Source organism: Micromesistius poutassou (assembly GCF_964030765.1).
Source record: "Micromesistius poutassou genome assembly, chromosome: 23".
In the NCBI taxonomy this organism is placed as follows: domain Eukaryota; kingdom Metazoa; phylum Chordata; class Actinopteri; order Gadiformes; family Gadidae; genus Micromesistius; species Micromesistius poutassou.
In genome coordinates this window covers 3,742,289-3,764,722 of record NC_140293.1, presented here as the reverse complement: position 1 = coordinate 3,764,722, position 22,434 = coordinate 3,742,289, and the positions used below count along the sequence as shown (strand labels likewise).

Below are 22,434 nucleotides of genomic sequence, written 5' to 3'. Positions count from 1 at the left end.
CGTGACATTTTCCTTCCACAGAGTCCGCCTTGTTTCGCCGTCTCCCGTCTCTGACGTCCCCCTCCTAGCTATCTAGTAGTAGTCAGTGCTCACACGTCTGCTCACAGGGAGAAGAAGGTGGACCAGCTGCATCACCCGCCGCTCTTAGGGACTACGTCTACGTTGAAAGCCAGACCAATACATTAGATAGTCAGATAGCGATCTTTTGTTCAACGACACAGACAATTCGTCGCGTTTGATCGTTTGTGAAACTGCAGTAAAATGGATCCAATGAATCAATCCGCCCAGATCTCGTCGTCGCAGGGACTCGCCGATGGACAGATTGCTGCCCCCAAAGAGTCTAAAGTATCTGGTAAGAAATAGTCATGATATACCTTTTTGAGGTTTGGCCCACGGTTATTTTGATTACGTTGTACAATTTCGTATTTTCGATGTCTGTGTTGTCGACCAGCCCCATTTCGAGCCCCTCATCTCGCCTTCTATCTGCGACAATCATGAAATACATCTGATGTTTCCCTCCCTCGATATAAAGCTGTTATGTATGCATGTTATTAAACTATTGGATGGTAAAAAATTGTGCTTTTATTGGTCATGCAAGCATACGACTTGTATAATCGGAAACACCTGTGGTGAGCTGGGAACGAGTGCCAGTTCGACATTTGGGTTTGACGATTAAAACCGACCCAAACAGGCCTAAATACGTATCGGAGGGTTAATTTAGTTGTGTATTCTTTCGCCTTATTTGGCGGTATCCCGGGGCCAACCGTAAACCGAACCAACGCCACACATCCGTCGAGACACGTACTCGAAAACACTGAGATAAACGCGTTTTACACGTTGCCATGTCGTTATGCAGAAAAGCTAGTTATGCTGCTAGCTTGTTTCCCTTGCCCTCAACGCTTTCGCTCGCAGAACCAAGTTGACCTGAAATTCCGCCTCATACGAATCAGTATGAGACGGGAACGCCCTTTATCCCCGGCTCTGCCAGTGTCGAAATGGCTCCATGGGGCGAAGGCAGCAGCGGTCACCATTGCAGGGGCATTGTTAGCACACCGCCTGGTCAACGGCGAGGGAAATAAGCCCCGCTATGGCGCTGCAACGTTTCCTCATTTTGGTAAACAAACCCACGACATATCTCTGAAAAAATGAGATACCCATTTAATATCACGACAGCACGTATCGTTTGTAGCTGATTAGGCTCACGATGGGAATGTTTTTACAAACAAAGGCCATGCACTGCCTGTCTGTCATGGCCTCGTTGACATATATTAGGGAGGGGCAGGAGGCCTGTAGTATCAGCGTTGGATTATTTGTGTCAGCACCATCCTCACTGAGGTCCAGGATGCACACATCCATTGATGTACAACACCGCCAGACATCCCCTATTTTCTAACCGATAATTAACATTTTCCCGTTTCGGACGATGTCCTTATTATATATATATATATATATATATATATGATACATGCATACTCTAGGGTGTGAAATAATATTACCCAAATTACATATATCCATACACCATATAGCCAGTTGAGCTCAAAGGAATGGGCTACATTATTGTTTGATATTGTGAAAAACTGAAAGCTTAGCTCTTGAACACACATTTTCAGTATATTTTTGTTGGAAAGACATTACCAGTTCCAGATCCAGCAGGCAGTGAGTTTTTTTTTTTTAATTGCTTTTACATCCATGCTTGGATTTCAACAGTACATTGATTGACAATATTCACAAAGGATCTGACACACTTCAAAGTAGTTAGACTTAGACTTAGACTTAGATTTTATTAGTGACCTAATTTCCTAAACTACATTGCAACAGATTTCACAGAAAATTAGGCCTACATCACTGTTTTAAAGGCCTTATTTCAAAAACGTTTTGGAATTCTAATGTTTTCTACTTTTAAAAGGTGCCCCTAATCCTGTGACAATCAAAAAGCACTAAAGAATCCATGTACTAGCACGTCAATTTCATGAAACACTGCTGTACTGTTCCTCAGGTCGGTCATTTGCCTCAGGTTCTTGATTCCTCACAGTTTGTTTTAACTGCTATTCAGCATATCCTAACGTTGTTACATGTTTAGGCATATATGCGACCTGGAGCTATATGTACTACGTAACAGAATAGATGTATAACCTGTATTGTTGTCAAACCTGATTAGGTTAATTCTTTTTTTTTTTTTTTTTTATTGTTTGTGCTTACATATGTCATCATGGCGCTGTCAGATTTGAACAAAGATGGAAAACGGGGAAAAACTGTAACCAAGACTTATCTTTCTTATGTGTTGACCTGGGTAACTGCAGAAAAAAGTGAGGACTTTTTGAGGACATTTTTTGTATTTTCTGCTCAGTCAAAATGGGATCTGGGGGTGATTCAATTATCAAAATTAAAAATTCAACCATTATTCAATGACTGGTTCAAAGCTAAACATAATGCTTGTTCTTTGAGGCTGACATTTCTGTCTTCCCTGTGAGTAGGCAAATCAAGCAAGACATGCAGCCACAAGCCGGCTGTCCATAATGTGCAATCTCAGATAATGTCCTGAAGGAATTAGTTTTTAGCCTTTTATCAGGGTGTGTTGGCAGAACAATTTTGGAATTTACAACTTACGGGGTCAAAGGTGTGCGCGATCACTATGTGCACCGGGTTGCCGAAAGGTCCCCTGCCACAGATGCTCATGTCCACAATTACCCACCAGTTTGTATGAGGGTTAATTGCAGACCAAAGACCCTTCTTATCTGGCAACGTAACTGTAATGGTTGATGGGAAAATAAGGGAAGGTGCAGCAGTGTGTGATAGGTGAAGAGTGATGACTGGGCCATTGGAATGCTGCAACGCTAGGGCTGGGCACTAGTGAACTGCCCAGCCTGTCTTCAAACCTGTCCCAAGGACACCACCCCTCTTCTCTATGGGCTCTGATGCCTCATCAGTTCTGAGTCATGGCCAAAGGCATTCCTCACGCATCAGTCCCAGTGGTTTACATGCATGGGAGGTGAACGGCAAATGTAAGAGTTCTTGACAGGTATGAAATGCCAGTTAAGTAATGTTGAGCTTGAATTCAAGTTGCCTTTACAGTTAGTTTAATTATTATTATTTTTGGACAGAAATGCTATTACTTATATTCTAAAATATAAAGTAAATACATGTACAAACCAAGCTGTTGTGAATTGGTTCAATCCTGCCTGCTTAGAGTTTAAGTACATTTATTAAAAATATATTATTTGCAAAAGTAAAGCAACATAAATTTAAGTTATTTATTGGTTATTTTCACCATTTAATTGCATTAAGGTTGAATTAGTGAAGCCTTAATTGATATCTTTCTCTGTTCTCATCTTTGTTGAGGGGGTTTCCACAGACTTTCTACCTGGCTGGATGCTCATTCTTCTTTCCTTACCTTTTTTTGTTATTTTTCAGATTCCTTTCTTTCCTCTTCGCCTGTATCTCTCATTCAGTCTCCTCAAGGCAAGTGTACGGTTCTCTTTAACGCTGCACGCCTGCTCTCCACCCCCTCCCTGCCCCCTGTTCCCCCTCTATACCTCCTCATATCTGCTCTTAACTGGCCCTGGCCTACGCCTACTAAGCTGTACTGCCCTTCCCCATACCTCTCTAGTGCCCTGCTCCTGCTCTTAAGACCAACCGCCCGGTAGGTGCGCTCCAGTCTAGGCTGGCTAACCCTTGTCTGTGAGCTACACTATCTCCTCGGACTGCCATGAGTTCTTGCAGTGGCTCAGTCAGTATCTGCCCCAGTGTGTGCCTTGATTGGCGCAGGAATTTGGAATGCAGAAAGTGGGCTACACTTATGATGCTTGGCACTCGTTTTGTGAGACTGCATTAACCACAATACACAATTTGTTGGTTTCAAAATAAAAGCATCCAGTGGTATAGCCAAGCCCATACTCTGGCGCAACACCAGGGTTGCATTTGGTCAGAGACTAGTTCTGGGGTTAACTAGCTCAGACTCTGCTGTACTAGCTTAGCATTATCCCCTACCTGTCTGGCTTCAGACACCCCTCCTCCACTGGCAGCTCGTCTAATTGTATCCATCTGTGTTAGATGCTAACTGACCCTGGGGGGGGGGGTATGCTAATTAGTACGTGGGGCCACAGAGCATTATAAATGGCATTTTGTAGTTTTCTTAACCCCGCCGAGGCATACACATTAATCATGCTAATGTTTGCCTCACCTCACTTGAGGTGAGACCTACCCAAAGTGAAAAACCCTTGACGCTGAAAAACATCAATTTTGGTGTGCCTCTAGCATTCTCCAGAACGTTCTACTATTACCATAATCAAATCAAATCTTTCCATTGAAACCAAACGTACAGATGATTAGCACCACGATCCATTTCGGTCTTTCCCGTTCGCCAGCCAGAGAGCACTATGTAGGTCAGCAAGCTCACTCCAGGTTCACGCTAATCCCATGATTGCCTCCTTATTTTAAGGAGGCAGAAACAAGTTCAAGTTGACTTTGTGTGCAGCGAGAGAAGAAGTCTAAAAATGGACTGGTGTCAATGGGGAAGGGGTGTCCTGGCGATGATTCTCCAACCTTGCCCAGCACCCATCCACCCCACTGAGCAGGTCATGGAGGAGGAGCGGCGTCTGCTCGTAGCCCCAAGGACTCTTCCATGGGCGTTTCCATTACCTTTTGGCTGCTTGATCCCGCTCTCTCCACTTAATGCATATATTTTGCTTATGGCTTTTTTCTAAGGCTTTTCTGCATGTCTTTCCATCCGCGCTGGAGTTTGTTACAGTAGGGTTTCCTTCATCAGACTATTGTTTGTTGAGCGAGGGGTTCTGCCTCAATTGGAAAACGAAAGACGTTGATGCTAGTACAGAGCTAGATGGTTTTGTTTCTTTTAGTGTTGCTTGATATTAAATGGTTTCAAATTATAACGTTTCTATTCAAATAAAAGTTAACTCTTTAACAGTCTGGTATTCAGTTGTCTCCTTCTCGTGCCACTGGGTTGAGGAATAGGCATGACTTGTAATTAGGCAGGGGGATGAAATACATGGGTTAGGGTTATGTGGGTAGCACCAATTGATAAGATTAAAATTCCCATTGCGTTATTCAGACGAATTTCCATGATTATTTGATCTTGAAGAAACAGGCCTTAACGCAGAAGGAGGTTGACATTCAGGAGAATCCCCAAATCAGTTCTTTAATTCAGTGTCCTTGCCTCTGTGCCTCACGTTTACACTGGTCTCCCAGCGTAATAGCTGTTTCATAATTTGTTTACCCTCGGTGGAGGCATTGGACTATGAAACTGTCTGCGAGATTGGCAAGTCCTCATGTGGCCTAGTTTGAACAATGCATTGCACTGTGTGTCGTGGGGGGTGGGGCGCAGGGGGGGCTCGGGACCAGGCTAAGACAAAAGTGCACCAGTCAGATGTCCCCCCCCCAGTAGCAATTTGTTTGAGTTGCCTTTACAGCGGCAGGGTGGTACTATTTCTAACTTGAAGTTAGAAATTCAACATGATAGTCGAGGGGAACTTTAACAATGCAGTCATTGCATTGGACAATTCTGTCCAAAGTTAAACATTGCTGGTGCAAACCAGTACTTTGGCTTGCAGTAATCTGACAGCTGCCATGAATCTCTATTTAGCTTCTCCCATGACCATTTGACACTGGGTTGTTTTTAAGTGACAGGAGGGACTGTTGGTGTGGAACACACACACACACACACACACACACACACACACACACACACACACACACACACACACACACACACACACACATTGGGGTTTAGCTGATTGATTTGACGTGCTTGTCAAATTACTCTCTCATGGATGCATTCTCCAAAACCACACCCACATTTCTTTGTCAATCAGCATTTATTTTCAATAATGAAAACCAGCCCGTCTGGCAGAATTTAATCGTCTTTTACTCGCCTATTCGAACAAGGTTGAGAACCATTTTTGAATGACCTTTATATTAACTGTTTTTGGCAGCATTGCATCATTGGATATTTACTGTGTTAATAGCACTTATTAATGCAAGTACTTTATTCTATACTATTTCATTGGGTGTATTATGTAGCTTTTTAGGTGTCTTGTACTTTACTAAATCACTTATTTTGAGTAGATAATATCGTTTGTGGATAATGTATATTAAGGTGCATAGGCCAATAGTACCTAGGATCTAGTTCCTGCACCTATAATCAACAGTTTGTGTTCTTTGAGCTTTCTTAAAACTATCCAATTGAAAACAAGTAAATGTTAAGCAGTTCAGACTATTTCCAAACCAGGCCTGATTTAAATCTTTTTGTAAAATTTGAATGTGAAAGTAAATTTAATCCAGTGCAGTACAGAAATACAAACAATATTGTTGGCTGATGAAATACTCTTTGAACTGCCTCATTTAGAGCATATGAATCATTCATTATCCTTCTGCATCAATTGCTGCTTGATGACAAATTCTTTTTATAGAGGTTAAGAGAAGCATGTCGATAACGCAAGACCCCATCCTCAAAACTGATAGTTTCATGACTCAATGCATGATTGCTTGGGCTGCATCACATAGGCCTTGCTGACTAAATAATGAAGTGCATGGGAGTTGTGTGTCAGATTTCTTTTCATACCCTCCCCTCCTTTCCCCCTCCCCCTTTATTGTTGCCCCACCTCCATGAATTACAAAGTAGACAAGAGAGTGGTTCTCGGCTCTGACAAGCCTTCAGAAGTTGTGGCCACCTCCCTTCGTTACTCCTCTCAGCCTGGCTCCTTTTCGCCTGGTAATTATGGGGCTGAAGCCGGCTCGCCTGACGAACAGCCAGACTCGCCGATCAAGACGTCCCCCGTTTCAGAGAGAATAAGGGCCTTGGAGGCACTAGCTGCCAAGAAAAAGGAACCCGACTTCAGGAACGATGGTGGCTTTTCTCACTTCAGAGACCGTCATATTGAGAAGTCTCCAGTAGAGAAGGTTACCCCTGTGGAGAAGGTTACCCCTGTGGAGAAGGTTACCCCTGTGGAGAAGGTTACCCCAGCGGAGAAGGTTACCCCAGCGGAGAAGATTACCCCACTGGAGAAGGTTACCCCAGCGGAGAAGGTTGTGCCCGCTCCTCAGATGAAAGGAGGGTCTGTCAACTCTGAGTCACCAGAATCTCCCTTCGAAGTGCTTGGAGATTTAGGCCAGGTCAATGAATTTGAAAACACTGCAGACTGGATGAGGGTCCATTTACCTCCAGCTCCGGACTTTGACGATGTCGTAGATTTGCGCAAAGATGACCGGGTTTCTGAAAACAATATGATGCAAAAAGAGAAGAAGGAAGCAGCCATAGTGATACCAGGTGTACCTGCAGCCTTTACAAGTGTCCCTGATTCATTGCCCAAAGCACCTTTGAAAGATCCTAAATTGGAAAACAAAATTGAAGTGCCACCAAAACAGCCAAGCGCTGAAGAGGAATCAGAGTTTGATCTGAGATTTTTACCAACAGCCTGCATGTGGGAACAGGAAAACCAGAGTACCAAGGATACAATAAACCCTGCCCCTATTTCACCTGCATCCCCTGCCCCTCCCACAATATCTGAGTCCACATCCCCTCCCATTCCCCCACTTGCTGTCGCTGATGCTAAGCAGAAGGATGTGGCGCCCAACAAGACCCCATGTGATCAGGATATGGATCCAACCGAGGCACCAGAGGTGGACAGCTCGGGGGATTCTGATGATACAGTCATTGAGGATGGTGCCTCCCACCCCATAATCCCTGAGACAGCTGCCTCTGTTCCTGCACCCTCAAAAGATCCTACCCCTAATCCTGTGTCCTCTGATCCCTCCCCCCCCGATGATGAAAAAGAGAAGACACCAATGAGAATTGAGAGAAAGCTAATGCAGGTACCAACCATTAACGTCATTGAGACTGATGAACCAAATTATAGTGACGAAGAAATGGAAATGGAGATGGAGATGGAGGAAGAAGATGACCAGAGAGATGATTTTGTAAAAGACACAGCCCAAGATGCTCCAAGAACTCCCGAACCACCGCCAGAAACGACTAACACAGAACTTGCTAGCACACGGCCATTAGAAACTGAGTTCATGGAAGGCTACTCTCCTCCATCTTCCCCTGTGGAATCAGATTCTGAATACTCTCCCACACACAAATTACCCAAATCTGAACCTGATCCTGTCAGACAAGAATCCACGATAAAGATGCATGTTTTACAGAATACCTCTGTCGAGTTTCCCCAAACCCTACCTGAAATATCTCAGATCAGCTCCTCCTCTGACAACAAAAACAATAACTTTTCATCTTTCAAGATGGATACGTCTTTTACAAAAGAAGATATTGAGTTATCGGAAAGCTACGATGAATGGTCTGATGAGCGGCAAGACATTCTCATTAAACCCGACAAGATCGACACAACCGCTAAGGCTTTGCCTAACATCTTTAACCTAACCGATACGAAGACGGATACAGACACTAAACCAGACCAGATTGAAGCTCTGCCACCTTGCAAATCAAGCTTCATGCAGGATGACTTGTATGAAAGGCAGTCATTTGATGATGAATACGATGCATTGCCTTCTTCGGATGACACACCCGACCAGAATTACTTTGATGGCAATGATCAGGTGCCTTCCTCCTCAGATGCATCACAAATCCACATTGAAATGCTATCTGCAAATACCACAAACTACAAGACCCCCAAAGATGTTGCAAGCTCTGAAGAGGTCAGTCTGCTGGATGACGAGCCACTCCCAAAGCCAGTTGGAGGCCAACCATCCCCAAGAGAATATCCAAAAGACCCGTACTCTTCTTTTGGAGAACTACCTTCCAACAAGGACTCTGTTGAGGATTTGAAAGCGACCAGCGACCCTATTGCGGATACCACAAAGAAGATGGAGTCCATTCCACGGGAGAACACCGACCCAAAGATCCACATGGACGCTGACGATGGTCCCCACACACCGGACACCACTAGCGACCCTGAAAGCATCGAGCCAGACTGCTCCGTCTCCAGAGCCACCGACAGCTTTGTCGACTTCATGAAAGAGTGCCTGAAATCCAGACAGGACCCAGAGCCGGAAGACGCCCATCGAGATGTTAAGGATGAGCAACCCGGAAGCGAAGAGCATGCCCTGCAGTCTCCTCCGACAATGGTGATGGACCTTGAGCAAGAGGAGCTTACAATCAGCGCTCTGAAAGAGTTGGGAAGTAGTCAGGAGGAAGAGGACGAGGTGCTCATGGAGAAGACCACGTTTAAACCCAACAGTGAGATCCCTGCTCGGGCCAAGACGGGCCCAGGGTCAGCTTGCACTCAGCAGTCATCTCGCAGCCCAACTTCCACAACTCTGTCTACACAAGCCAGCCCCACGTCAGAGAGCACATATTCCAAAGAGGTAGAGGCCATTGACCAGTGGGTGGCCGAGGCGTACTATCTTGCCGAGCATGTCTTGACGGCAATACTAACGCACTTATCAGGTAACGCCCCCCCTCCCTCCGGGCCCCCAGGCCTGCTAACCTTTCACGCAAGCACCTCAAAGATATCAACAATTACATTCAGCGACATGTAATTCTTCCCCGGTCATTCCCTCCCCCTCCCCCCCCCCAGTTTGAATAACTTCAATTAGTAATACTCGAATGCATTTTACTACTCTTATAACAAATGCATTCTAACCGCATCTTAATCGAATGCCTGCAATGGTTCTTTTCTGATGGCTTGCGTATGGTGAGAAAATGGAGGTCTAATGATGATGTTTGTCAAGGTAATCGGAGGAAGACGGGAAGGAAGGAAGACGGAGGGTATATCTTTGTAGGTCTGAACAGAAGTACACCTTAAGCTGGGCTTTTAAAAGTTTCCCTTTTTAATTCAGAATGGCCCCTATGCAGTCACATCAACACTTCTCATTAATTCCAAAATAAAACATGTTCTGGATGGTGATGATACAGAATTCAACAAAAATGAGGCAAAACAATGTAAATGGGAATATCATTTGTGAAGGACCTTTTTATGTTGTATAGCACTTATATAACAACCACAAATACATGTATTTGTTTGGAAGTCTAGTCGGAACAGGGTTGGAGCCTATTGGGAGCAAATGTCGGCTTTCTAAACAGAGATTCCTTCTCCACGTGAGCCTTTGACCCCCGTGCTAGCCTGTGGTCTTTTTTTAAATCTTGGCAGTTGTCTATTGTAAAAGAGCTGGGGGTGGAGGCTGGGCGACCTAGGCGCCATTGATGACATTGCCCCGGTGCATGTCCCAGCAGCCCTGCAAGTCAGATGGTCAGTCACAGGTGTCAAATTTCTGCTTTGATGCAGCTTTCCACAGAGGACAAATATTCCAGACTTAATGGGCTTTATCAGGGGCTATAAATAACATGCTAATTATCGCCGCCCGTTTGACCTAACCCACTTCATGGAGAAATCATGCTAATTGGTTTTGTGTACGTTATTTTGTACCGGCTAGGTTCTCGGGCACAATGCCAACTTTGCCGAATTGGCCTACGGTCATAAGATATTTTTGCCCCGCCACCACCTCTCCGCCCTCCCTTGTCTCCTTGTCTGCTCCTCAATCGACACCAAATGCAGTCTGCAGCCTCCCTTCCATTAGGTAAATGATACCAGGCTGTCATGTGTTGCAGGCTCGGAGTAGGTGTTGAATAGTTGCTGCGCCATGGACACTGGTCGTCTCTGACACTCGTCATAGCATCGCCTCCCAAATATTGAAACGCTACTCCTTTTTTCTTTTCCTTTTTTTTTGACCCACACTCACTCACACACTCGTAGTGTGAACCGCGACGGTATGCAGACTGTGTTAGGGTGACACGTTCCTGTAGTTGCGTTTGCTGCGTGACACGGTGTACTTGCCAGCTGCTACCAGTAAGGCGTTGGCAATTAACCGAAATTTTTTTTAGGTTTTTACCCAAAAGTTCGACTCATTGATCCAAAAGTTCTCCTCGCTTCTTGTACAGACAAACCCCTATTAGTGAATACATTTTTTTTTTCTTCAACACTTCTATAAAAACAAGGAAATGTGACTGGTTTTATTTTTCTTAGAATCTTTTCTGTGATGCATCGATGCATCCTTGCTCTTCAGGTTGTCTCATCTGCAGTGTGTCTGTGACTCTGTAGGGTGTGGGTGTTGGGCATGCAGGGTCTGTTTCACTAGGAGAGTTTTAATCTTACTGGTGTGCCCCTTACAGCTGGCAGAAGTCCACCATTTCAGTTATTGAGAATCCACCTCCCACGACTCTGGCAACTGCATCTTCTAATCTAATTTGAATCTACTCAAGCTTTCTTCTGAGTGGGGTCCATGTTGGGCCTGGGCTAGAAGAGGGCTCACCCTGTGACTTGCTGCCAGCTCTTTAAAGATTAAATCTAAATTGGGTTTCCAATTTGTACAGAAAGCCAAAAAGTTCTTATCCCATACCAGAATGTAGAGGAGATTGAGCTGTTGGGGAAGAGGGGGAAGGCATTGTATCAGAACCTTAATACGACTTGGCTAGCGCCGTTCATTTTCTTAATTACCCCCGGTATTTGACCGTTAATGAGAGTCGGCTGTAAAATAATTCAAATAAATAAATGTAAATGACAAAAGTGAACCACTCCCAGTTCAGTAGTATCAGCCGACTGAAATGAAGTGTGATCATTTGATTTGACATGTAAGGAGGCCTTGATAAAGCCAAGCATGCATAGAGCCACAGTGTGGAGTGGTGCCTTTAAGAACGGCACCCGGCACAGCGAGGCAGAAAGCAGGCCACTGCGGCTCCCCCACCGCTGAGACCTCCCTCCAGATCTGGGGCCTGTGATGCAGTAGGAGGAGGAGGAGGGTGCAGGGAGCGATACTGAACAAGGGGCCGCCAACCTCCGGTTCTCTCCCTTAAGGCCCATGCGCAAAGCATGCTGGGAGGGATTTGGACCCCTGCAGTGCTGGCTAAGGAAACCCCCCCCACATTTGTCGTGCGGCGCAAACAATGAAATGTCTTGGTTTTGTTATTGATTTGCCTTGTTGAGACATCTGTGTCCGACGTACTGAGATCTTATTTCCTTTCCAATTACGTCAAATCATCCACAGTGCTGTTGAAGCACTCAAAGACCCAAGCTAAGCAGGAAATGTGATATTGCTAAAATTAGTGAGGCAATTACATTTGACAGCCACTGGAATGATTGCATTAATCCCTTATGGAGGCCCTCCCTTGCTAAACTAGTTCTTTAAGTTGCATTAGCAACCCTGGAGGACTTGTCCCTACAGCAAAGGGTGTATGTGTGAATGTGCTCACATGCCCTGTTTGGGTGTGTTGGTTACTAGGTTGAAGGCCGCACTGTTTCCTGAGCAGTCACCTTCCCCAGAGAGAGTTCCACGTGGAGATATCGTCACTCCCCCCCCCCCCCCCCCACACCATGTGTGACGGATACGCAGTAGAGGGAAGAGGGAGGTTTCTATGCGTCACACGTGCTGAGGAAAGCGTTACGTAACTCCCCAGTATAATGCCCATTAGTTCTGCATGTACAACCTCCAACAGGGCAAATGGCCCCCGTATCCAGGAACACGCCGGCTTTTCCCTTTAACTACTCAGCATAAATATGCCAGAGGGGTGCTTAATGTACGAGCCATGTTTCAAACTGGTGTGTAGGGTTGGGAGATCGAGATGGATAGCAGTCCCTGTTTTCACGTGGAAGAATGGTGTGTTTGAGGTGTCGTCAACTAACTATTGTTTCTTCCCTTTGTTGCCCCCCCCTCCCCCTTCCACCCTCTATCTCTCCCCCAATCCATCCCTCTCACTAAAACCACCAACACTCACCCCAAAAACAATATCCTGTTGTCTAATCCCCCTACAAACACAAACGCACACGCATCCATTTTCGCATCCAACGACTTCTCTCTCCGACCCTCCCTCCCTCCCTCCCTCCCTCCCTCCCTCCCTCCCTCCCTCCCTCCGTCCGTCCCTCCCCCTCCGTCCGTTCCCCCCCCCCCCCCCCCCCTTGCAGTCAAGGACCTGATCCACTGGCGGGACCCCAAGAAGTCTGGAGTGGTGTTTGGCGTGTCCCTGCTGGTACTGCTGTCCCTGGCGGCCTTCAGCGTGATCAGCGTGGTGTCCTATCTGCTGCTGGCCCTGCTGTGCGTCACCATCACCTTCCGCATCTACAAGTCCGTGGTGCAGGCCGTGCAGAAGTCCGGCGATGGACACCCCTTCAAGTAAGCGCCGGGCGTTTGGAGTGGACCCACGGTCGTGTCGCTGTATAAAAATGTTGGGGCTATTCCGAAAAAAATGCTACATTTACGTTTATATTTATGGGCATTTAGCAGACGTTTTTATCCAAAGCAACTTACAATAAGTACATTTGTCAGCAGAAAGAAACGACAAATCCGTATGTCGGTGCAGTAAAGATATTCATAGAGTAGTGCCAAGCACTTACAATCGCTAGGTTAACCCATTCCCCGTATAAATCTTGTTTTATTTTCTTCACATGATACGGACTGCGGTACTCTGGATGATGCAACAGAGGTCACATTCAGCATAGGAAGCTATCGTGACCCCATTACATTTAGTTATTTAAAAGATGTGTTTATCTTGTGGTTAATCCAGTAGTACATGTCGTTGAAGCACCTTTCGGCTGGGACTCAAACGCCCCTTCCTAGCACCTGCCGGCCCAAAGTAAACTCAATGTATGGGACAGGTGGGATGGATGTATTATTCACCAGGGACTGTACAAAGAAAACACAAAGGGAGTCTTTGTGTCTCCGGGGAGCCGGGTTACCGGGCGTCTAGGAACAGGAGAGTGTGAGGGTCAGGCCTGACGGGCTCTGAACTGAGCCTGGGGGTATTTATAGAAAGACCTTTTCAGGAGAGTCCACCACCTTATTGAGGCACACGCGTAGCGCCCCACACCACAGACACCGTCCACCCTGTCCAAAAACGGGCTGGATACGCGGCGATGGAATCTGTGATCCTGAAAGGGCTAATGTGTAGCCTGTCACCGATTGGAGGCTAGGCTGTTACATGGTAGTAGTCGTAAACCTGTTTTTTTAGAGTTGCCAAGAAACCCTGTATTACATAATACCCAGAGTAGGCAGCCCAGGGATAAAATATGAAGTATAAAAAAAAAAGATTTATAGAAAATATATAAGCACTTGTTTTTGTTCTGGTGTTCACTTCCTGCGTTTTTTTTCCCTGCTGCGTGCTCCACAGGACCATGATGGATAAGGATGTCAGCATCCCCCCAGAGACCTTCCGCAAGCACGTGGACGCCAGTCTGACCTACATCAACCGCGCCCTCAAGCAGATGAGCCGCCTCTTCCTGGTCGAAGACCTCGTGGACTCCCTGAAGGTAGAGCAGCAAGGCCGGCTAATTGGCCAATCAATTTCCCTTGTCACTCTCTCCCTCTCTCTGTGCTTCTGATGGCGAACGGCCAATCACAGGGCACCTTTCTTCTTCTTCTTCTTCTTCTTCTTCTTCTTCTTCTTCTTCCTCTCCTCTCTGTTCTTTTATTGGAGCACGGCCCTCACAGACCTCTATTCTTAGCCTTTTCCTCCACGGCTGGCTCTCTGCGGAGCGCACGCATGTGGGCCGAATTGGGGGAAGAGCTGATGAAATGTGAGCGAGACGGAAATAACCAGGCTTAGCATCCAGAAGCTATCGGGTCGTTAGCTTATCCAGGGCGGGGCGGTGATGGTGGGGTGGGCTAGCGACGGCCTTGCTCGACAAGGAGAGAGAGAGAGAGAGAGAGAGACACTCGTGTTTGACCGACCTGACCCGAAGGCCCACGATGATGCGGCGATCCCGGGAGAGGGCGCAGCTAATATCCTGCGCATGGAGGCTCCACCTTCTCCCGGGCCTCTGGGTGCTCATCTTTGCCTCGCCACCCCCTAGATAAAGATAATATGGGTGAATCCCTCTCCATATAACACGTGTATCATTTCACAACGGAGATAAGCAATCGTGTTAGGCTTGGCTAATCTGTGTCCTAGAAACCATTGCCCAAGAACTAAAAAAAAAAACAGGTCAATGCATTGCTCCACATATCCCCCTCCAATGGTTAAACCCTCCCCCCCACACACACACACACACACACCGGTGGATGGGTTGGTTAGAGATGGTGGTGGCGTCTAACCCGGCTCGTTTGTTTCCCCAGCTGGCTGTGGGCATGTGGCTGCTGACCTACGTCGGAGCCGTCTTCAACGGAATCACCATCCTCATCCTGGGTAAGATGGCGGTCGCAACAGATCGTTATAGGATCGTAACAGGATCACTCTGTCTTTGAACGGTCAGCAGGATGTGAAGACAGAGACGCGCTGTGATATCTGGTTTTATAGTCTGAATGGATTGGGATAAGAACATATGCCCTCTGAAATAATCAGAATATCAGGTTTGAAACGCCCAGTTTTATTGTCTAGATAGATTACGGTTAGATATGCCCTCTAAAATAATCAGTATCAGTGTTCAAACGTCGAAGGGAAGATGAACTAGTTTTAGTACGATACTATATGGACTAAAATAATGTACTATTTTAAATACTTCAATTTCATGACCCTCATAATGATTATCGTGACAATGGCTTTTTTTTTTGCCATTGTTTTGTTTTCAATTGGATGCTGAATATCAACCATCTTTACTGATAAGATAAGATGCTGCTTTATTAATGTCAGACAGGAAATTTGGACGTGACACCAGAAGTTATGCAACGAAATGTGCTCAATGAAAAAAAAAAACATGAAGATGGCTGGTATCTGGTTCTCATGATGTCTAATCAGTAGGAGTCCATTCAATGCAGTCATTGTTGAAGCAAGCCCAGGAAGATTGTGCCAAGTAGATAGGTGCTTATGTCCCTTCATGACCTTAATGTACGCTCACAAAGACCATAACACATAACGCTCCTGTAAGGAGTGGCCTGAGTCTGCTGTGAGCTGGATCTCCAGACATCAGCAGAGCTCTGCGTTCTGACCGGCTCCCAGGAGAGAAGGAAACAACGCACTTGCCTAAAGGAAGGAAGCCAGGCTTTGTCCCGATCCATTGCTGGCTCTGAATCAATATGGTTTTTTTACATCCTTTCAAATAGGCATCATATTTAAATCTTGCGTTCTAATTTTAAAGTTACCGGTATGCTGCAATGATTATTCGATGTTAATGTGGATTCACGTGGAACAATATGATAATCATTGCAGTATCATATTTCTACAGTACTCTGACTCAGGGAGTACAGTGACTCAGGGATTGGTATCAACATGATGGGAATACACGTCTGTTAAACTTGCGTTTGCTAAATGCTAGGGGGGTACTATGGGGGTCTTTAGTCCTTTCGAATATCGATGCACATTTTGGTCATCTCTTCATCTTCTTCCACACAGCTGACATCCTCCTCTTCGCTGTCCCTCCCATCTACGAGAAGAACAAGGTGAGCATCTGTGACGACATCTGACCAGAAGCCTTCATTAAATACTGCTGACTCAGACGGAGCGGCCAATGAGCTCCTCACATGTCTCCCTCCAGTAGTCGCTTCCTTTTTTGGGTTGTGCTTTGTCACCCTCCACTGCCATCACTTGAATATCACGATAGCTTTATTTATATAGCACGTTTTGAATAAGAGTTTACCTAGTGCTTTGACAAACAATGTATATTTTTTAAAGTAGATGTATAACGGACAGATAACTATACCAAAATGGGCATGATTTGATTATATATGTGTCTATTTTCTACCTATTTGGGTATATCCACTTCAGCCTACTAAAGTGGTTTTGTGCTTGAGAGAAAGTGATTCAAAGCTTTTGGCTATTTATTTTCGAAGAATTTCTGTCCTACTATACTAATCAGTTCTACAGCCCAAAATGTGTTTCACAACAAACAAGACAATGGGTATTCGCCCGTGAAAAGAGACATTCACCTAAAACGGAACTGGGAACACTCATTCCTGTCTAATGAAATTTCAGAGATTTAAACTTGGGTGCAAATTGGTTCTTGCCCCTCCGAATTAGGCCTCATTTTTACCCATGCTGAAACCATGGCAACACGCCTCACAATTTTAAGTCAGAATTGGTCTAAGAATTACGTTTTGGTTTAATTTTAAACCTCAGTACTTGACTGAAAAGTACTGAAATGAAAAGACTGAAATGAAACAAAAACACAATTCTTAGACCAATTCTTACACTTGTGCGTTTATGAAAAGTTCACGATATAAGATGTATAGGCATGGTGTGTATATGTATTTAATACAACATCCAGCAACATGATTTGAGGTTTCTCATGGTAGTGTTCAAAGTAAATCTACAGGGCCTGTGTTGCTGCTGTCTCTATTGATCTTGGCGACTTGATGAGCTGCTCTCAAAGTCCGGCCGCTGACCTAATCAGCACAGTGTTTTGCAAGTGGCTCACACTAGTACTCGTGCGTTCTGCCCAGTTTAGGGAAATAGCTAAAGGCAAACTGTGGTGTTTTTTGAATTTCAAATATGCATCACTTCTCAATCCATCCACAATGGGAAGTTGAACTCTGCATACAATTTAGTATCACAGTGTTGTAGGGGAATAGCCGTTCACAAGGCGTTCACTTCAGAGTACGTTTACGTTGAGGGCCTTAAGCAGATGCTTTCATCCAAAGCGACTTGCACTAATTACATTTGTCAGAAGAAAGGGATACAACAATATATCGCTGTCGCTACAGTAGAGACGTTCATAGAAACACCATTTTAAGTGCCAAGCACTTAACAAATGCTAGGTTAACCGTTCCCAGTATAAAACAAAGAAGGCTAGGATAAGATGCTACACAATGCTAAGTACTATTTTAAGTGCCAAGACGTAGTACACTGAGAAAGAAGAATCTATACATCTTCCACTCGGCACATTTACAATCAGTACAAATAAAATTGTATTGATGGAATATACAGTGCTGTTAAAATTACGCCACACAAGATATTCAGCAGGTTTTCTATCAAACATCAGGTACATTTTCCTTTCCATTTTAACTAACGATAATTAATGCTTACTTTGTCGTACTTGGGCTAATGGCGTACACACAAAACATTGACAAGTCTTAATCTTGGCATTGTTCACCTGCACTTTTAATCAGACTACTTGAAGTGCATCAATGAAAGTGCAGCAATGAAAGTACATGGACAGAGCTTGGCTGTGTTCCACGCTGCAGAACTGACTGAGCAAGATGAGCTCACGCCTGAGCAGGCTAATGGTATCGGGTTGAATTGAGGGTTAGTGTCCAGTGCCTGAGAGTTGCAAATGGGTCGTTTTTTTTAATTGTTGCGTATTTAAAATGGTATGGCCCGCAAATATCCGAGGATGGGCGACGTCTCATCCCTCGGTGCAGAGTGAACCCGAGCCCTGAACACTTGTGCTCTCTCTCTCTCTCTCTCTCTCCACTCTCTCCAGACCCAGATCGATCAGTACATCGATGTCGTGCGCACTCAAGTCAACTCCACAATGGCCAAGTAAGCTCTCATCCGGAGATTGTCCCTCGACTCGCAGCGTATAGCGTACCGTCTGGTGCAAACGTTTTTTCCCCGTCTTTCATTTCTTCCGACCTGTTGACCCAACGGGACCTGCTGGGAAGTAGGTAAACATTACAAATCGCTGGCACTTACGGGTCAGTCTGGCGATGGTACCCATGGCGATAGAGACGAGCCTCAACGACACAGCCCGGAGTGGTCGATGGCGCTGGTCAGAGTTATGTTGGTGTCATGTGATCACGCTGCAGTAGAGTGCACAGTCACGGTCCTCGCCTGATTCCTATTTGATGCGATCAGAGTCAGCAATTTCAGATGTATCGGATATAGCTCCGTCCGGTATTGATTTAGTGGCCTGTTGTCATTCTAACCGACGCATCCTCCCCTCTTTTCTCCTTCAGGTTGCAAGAGAAGCTTCCAGGCTCCATGAAGCGCAGCAAAACCGAATAATCTCCCCACACCCTGCTGCAAAAAGTCCCTTTGCATCATCCCCATTATCATTTTCACCCCCCCCCCCCCCCCCCCCGCCCGCCCTACACACCCTCCAAATTCCACTCCCACATCCCCCCCCCCCTGTTAATCTCCTCTCTACACCCTCCCATCCCCCCCTCGCCCCCCACCAACCCCAAAAGCAAACCAGCTAGCCCCCCCCCCCCATCACCCACCACCACCACCCCAACCCCAAACACAGCGCTGATAGCGACACCCCCCACCTACACACGCACACCGATCAAGCTATAGTAGAAATAAAATCTTAAAACCTCTTCAGCTTCTCGATAGTCAATGTTGAAACTACTGTGCAGCTTCAGATTAACCGGGCGCTCAGCGGGCGACATAAAGAGCTGCGCTGACGTCGCTACCGGCGAGTGGCGGTGTGGTTGCCGTGGTGATTCCGTGTCTCCAGAGTGTCGATGGCAGGGTGAATGAACTAGACTGAATCCATTACCTGGTTTTGTCGTGGGTGGGGGGGGGGGGGGGGGGCGTTTCCTCTTAGGGTTATTTTGCAGGGTTAGTGGCCGTTTTGCAAAAGCTAATGTCTGTAACATCCAAACGGTGCATTTGGCGCAAAGGAATAGTACGACCAACACGCTAGGAAAGGTTTGAAAAGAAAAGCTTAACTTAAAAAATTAAAGGAAATACACATGTTTAAAAAGTTTAATATATTATTTTCCTCGTGTGAGGATGCTGGCTGATGCATTTTTCCTGCTGACCTTAATGGCACTTGTGTTGCTGTCTGCGATGCACTGAAAAACAGATTTCTTCTTCTCTGATTTGTGTTTTCAACGGCACAGGCAGGTTTAAATAATCGACATTGGAAGACTGAGCCAGCTGTGATGATTTGGTCTAGTTCACCCCATCTTATGATTTGATGCAATTTGTATTCTGAAATGTTTTCCGTATGTATATATATATACACTTTAAGATGGCAATGGTGTCTCTTCTGCTGTAATGGAACATAATGATTTTTTGCTTTTGATAGGAAAAAAGGAACATTCCCCACTTTCCTTTCCCTAACACAGTACCCCTTTAAGTCGTTAAGTTGTGTATAAGTCTTGCATTCACCTGTTAAACTATAAGAATTATCTTTAGCACCTATACGATAGCCGCTTTAACTCGTCTAGGCTCATTACGAACTATACATCTTGGAAAAGAAATGTCATGATATTATTTGAATTGGCTATTTATTTGAAATATCAAGGGAGGAGAAATTCACAATTGGCAACTATTTAAAAAATATTACAGGGGAAGACTGAATCAGTTTAACAAAATCTTAGGTTATGGGGAGTTTTTTTTAATTTGTTGTAAAATGAAATGCAATGAATAGCATGTCGTAGGATAACCGACTAACCACACTGATGGACGCTGTAACGTATTCTAGACCCCTCCCCCTCCCCATCTGTTTTCTTTGTTCGTTATGATTATTGTAATTGTTAACGATGGTGTTTCTTAATTAAATGGAAAAAAAAAAACGGCAAGTCAATATTTTGTAGGACTGTTGAATCTCTGTTGAATTGCATTGTTCCTCCCTCCCCCCCAACCCCTAGTTTGCTCATCACTGGTCATTATGAGTGTAGCCCCTTGACTCCGGGCAGGCCTGCGACCGGACCCCCTCCGGTGCCGTTCACCTGCTCTGCAGAAACAACTACTACATATCCGCCTGTGCTCATTGTTCTTCTATGCGTACACTGGGTACTTGCCCGTTTCCCACATGCATATGTGGTCATGTGTCGTCCTTTGCATGTTTTCACTGAACCGACTTCCACGTGGAAGTTCAGCTCCCCGACTATATTTCACAGGGCACTGAACCGCGTGGTTGTTCGTTTTGTTAAATTATTGAATGAGCTGCGGTTTGAAAGCCAGTCTTTATTCTAGGCTATTGGAACTTGTTTTCGCACTGGAGTTTTTGTGTTTTTGTTTTTGAATCTCACACACTGCCGTCAACGCGCACACATTCTTAAACGCCAGACTCACAATTGGCATCGCTGGACTTGCTGTGTAACATTGTCCATAAAACCTAATCGCCAAACCCCTGATGATGGATGACTCTAGCCTTGTGTGTGTGTTTGTGTGTGTGTCTGTGTGTGTGTGGGGAGGTTCTGAAGGCTTGCGTGTGTGTGTTGCATCGCCGACCCAGGGGTTCCAGTAGTTCAATGAAGGTGTGGAAATGCTGCGTGACAGACGGATACTTTACAGATGCATTTACTTCATATTTCTTTGCAATAGATGTGAAAATGATTTACAGCAAACGTATTTTTCTCTTCAGGTTCAGCGTCGTACTGCTTCTCGCCTCAGAATGTAATATGACGTATATATGTATTAGGATAATAACCCATGCAGAGTTTTAACCGTGTTACTTTGAACGCATGTGTGCAGACCTCACTTTTGTTTTTCCTGATCTTTTTTTTTTTCTTTTGTTTTTTGACTGTTCCAACGTCATCTCGATGTGGTCACACTATAACATCAGAGCTTTCTTTCTTTGTAAGCTATGTTTTTTAGACCATAGTATTTTGGGGGGAAAGATGTTACAGATGAAAAAAATAAAATAAAATGGAAAAAAAAAAAATACAACTGTGGTCCCTGTACTGAGTGGAAATTAATAAAAATGTGTTAAAGGACAGTGCTGTGTTGATAATTTTGTCTCACCTAGGGCCTAGTATTAGCCCAGAAATTATGTCTCATATATGCACCATGGGTCCTGATGAAAGGCACTATAAAATCATATGTATTATTAATAAAACCCACCAGAAATGTACATATTAATAGTGTGTGTGTGTGTGTGTGTTAGACACCCACTAAACAGTTGCATATGCTAAGATTTAGTACTGGTTTAGAGATTGCATAACTCCCATGCTACTATATTAGTCATATATAATGAATACTGGTGCATTCTCATTTTTGTTGAAAGGTGGTCATATATCAGTGAGGAAGATCGGTTAAGGTAGGCTGACTGAATTTGGACGCATTTATCATCTAATGAGAATAACGTGAGGACGAAAAGCTGAGGCAGAGTTTGAACAAGACACTTTTTTTTCCCCCAAAATGATTTATTGTATGAAATATTCAGAAAGGGAACAATAAGTAGATGAAGTGGACAGGCAGATAATTAAAACGTGTACTGAGGGACATCAAGCCGGTAGGAGGGTAACATTTTGAATCTGCTTCCAAAAGCTATGGGACTATTGGTGTGATTGTTGAGGAACAGAGTGCTTCAATGGGTGTCTTTTTAAGTGCCCCCCCCCCGCCCAAACACACACACACACACACACACACACACACCTATATGTCCTATATCTTTTTCCTCTATTGTAAATCATTCATCTAGCTGTAACTTCATTCATTTTTTGTAATAACTTAAGTGCCATGTCATAAATCAAAAGGCTTCTGTTGCCGTTAAGATCGAGAGGCTGACGTGATCAACGCTAAAATATGACACGATAAGAAGGAGAAAATGTAAATGGGGGCGTGGCTAACGGGGAAGTTCGGTTTTGGTTGTCATTGGTTACCCCAAGAGTTGAGCGAACAAGGTTTTTTCGTCAATAGCTTGGGGA

At 44.9% G+C, this 22,434-nt stretch overlaps 2 protein-coding genes across 2 annotated transcripts; both read left to right on the top strand.

Moving 5' to 3' along the window:
• Positions 1–16: 16 nt before the first annotated feature.
• On the top strand, positions 17–21,503 carry LOC311368582 (reticulon-3-B-like). Its single transcript, XM_084487379.1, has 7 exons — positions 17–352; positions 12,927–13,134; positions 14,129–14,267; positions 15,073–15,142; positions 16,286–16,332; positions 18,312–18,370; positions 18,787–21,503. Exons 1-7 carry the CDS (start codon positions 262–264, stop codon positions 18,833–18,835), a joined length of 663 nt encoding a protein of 220 aa, XP_084343505.1. The 5' UTR covers positions 17–261; the 3' UTR covers positions 18,836–21,503.
• On the top strand, positions 5,684–10,807 carry LOC311368581 (uncharacterized protein). Its single transcript, XM_084487378.1, has one exon. The coding sequence runs from the start codon at positions 6,622–6,624 to the stop codon at positions 9,508–9,510; it is 2,889 nt and encodes a 962-aa protein (XP_084343504.1). The 5' UTR covers positions 5,684–6,621; the 3' UTR covers positions 9,511–10,807.
• Positions 21,504–22,434: the final 931 nt, after the last annotated feature.

What these genes read in the sequence shown, in the direction of transcription:
- LOC311368582 (XM_084487379.1), top strand. Translation starts at nt 262, where the DNA reads ATGGATCCAATGAATCAATCCGCCCAGATCTCGTCGTCGCAGGGACTC. An exon ending in ACCTCGTGGACTCCCTGAAG is followed by an intron (nt 14,268 to 15,072) that starts GTAGAGCAGCAA and finishes TTGTTTCCCCAG; the next exon opens with CTGGCTGTGGGCATGTGGCT. An exon ending in CCATCTACGAGAAGAACAAG is followed by an intron (nt 16,333 to 18,311) that starts GTGAGCATCTGT and finishes CACTCTCTCCAG; the next exon opens with ACCCAGATCGATCAGTACAT.
- LOC311368581 (XM_084487378.1), top strand. Translation starts at nt 6,622, where the DNA reads ATGAATTACAAAGTAGACAAGAGAGTGGTTCTCGGCTCTGACAAGCCT.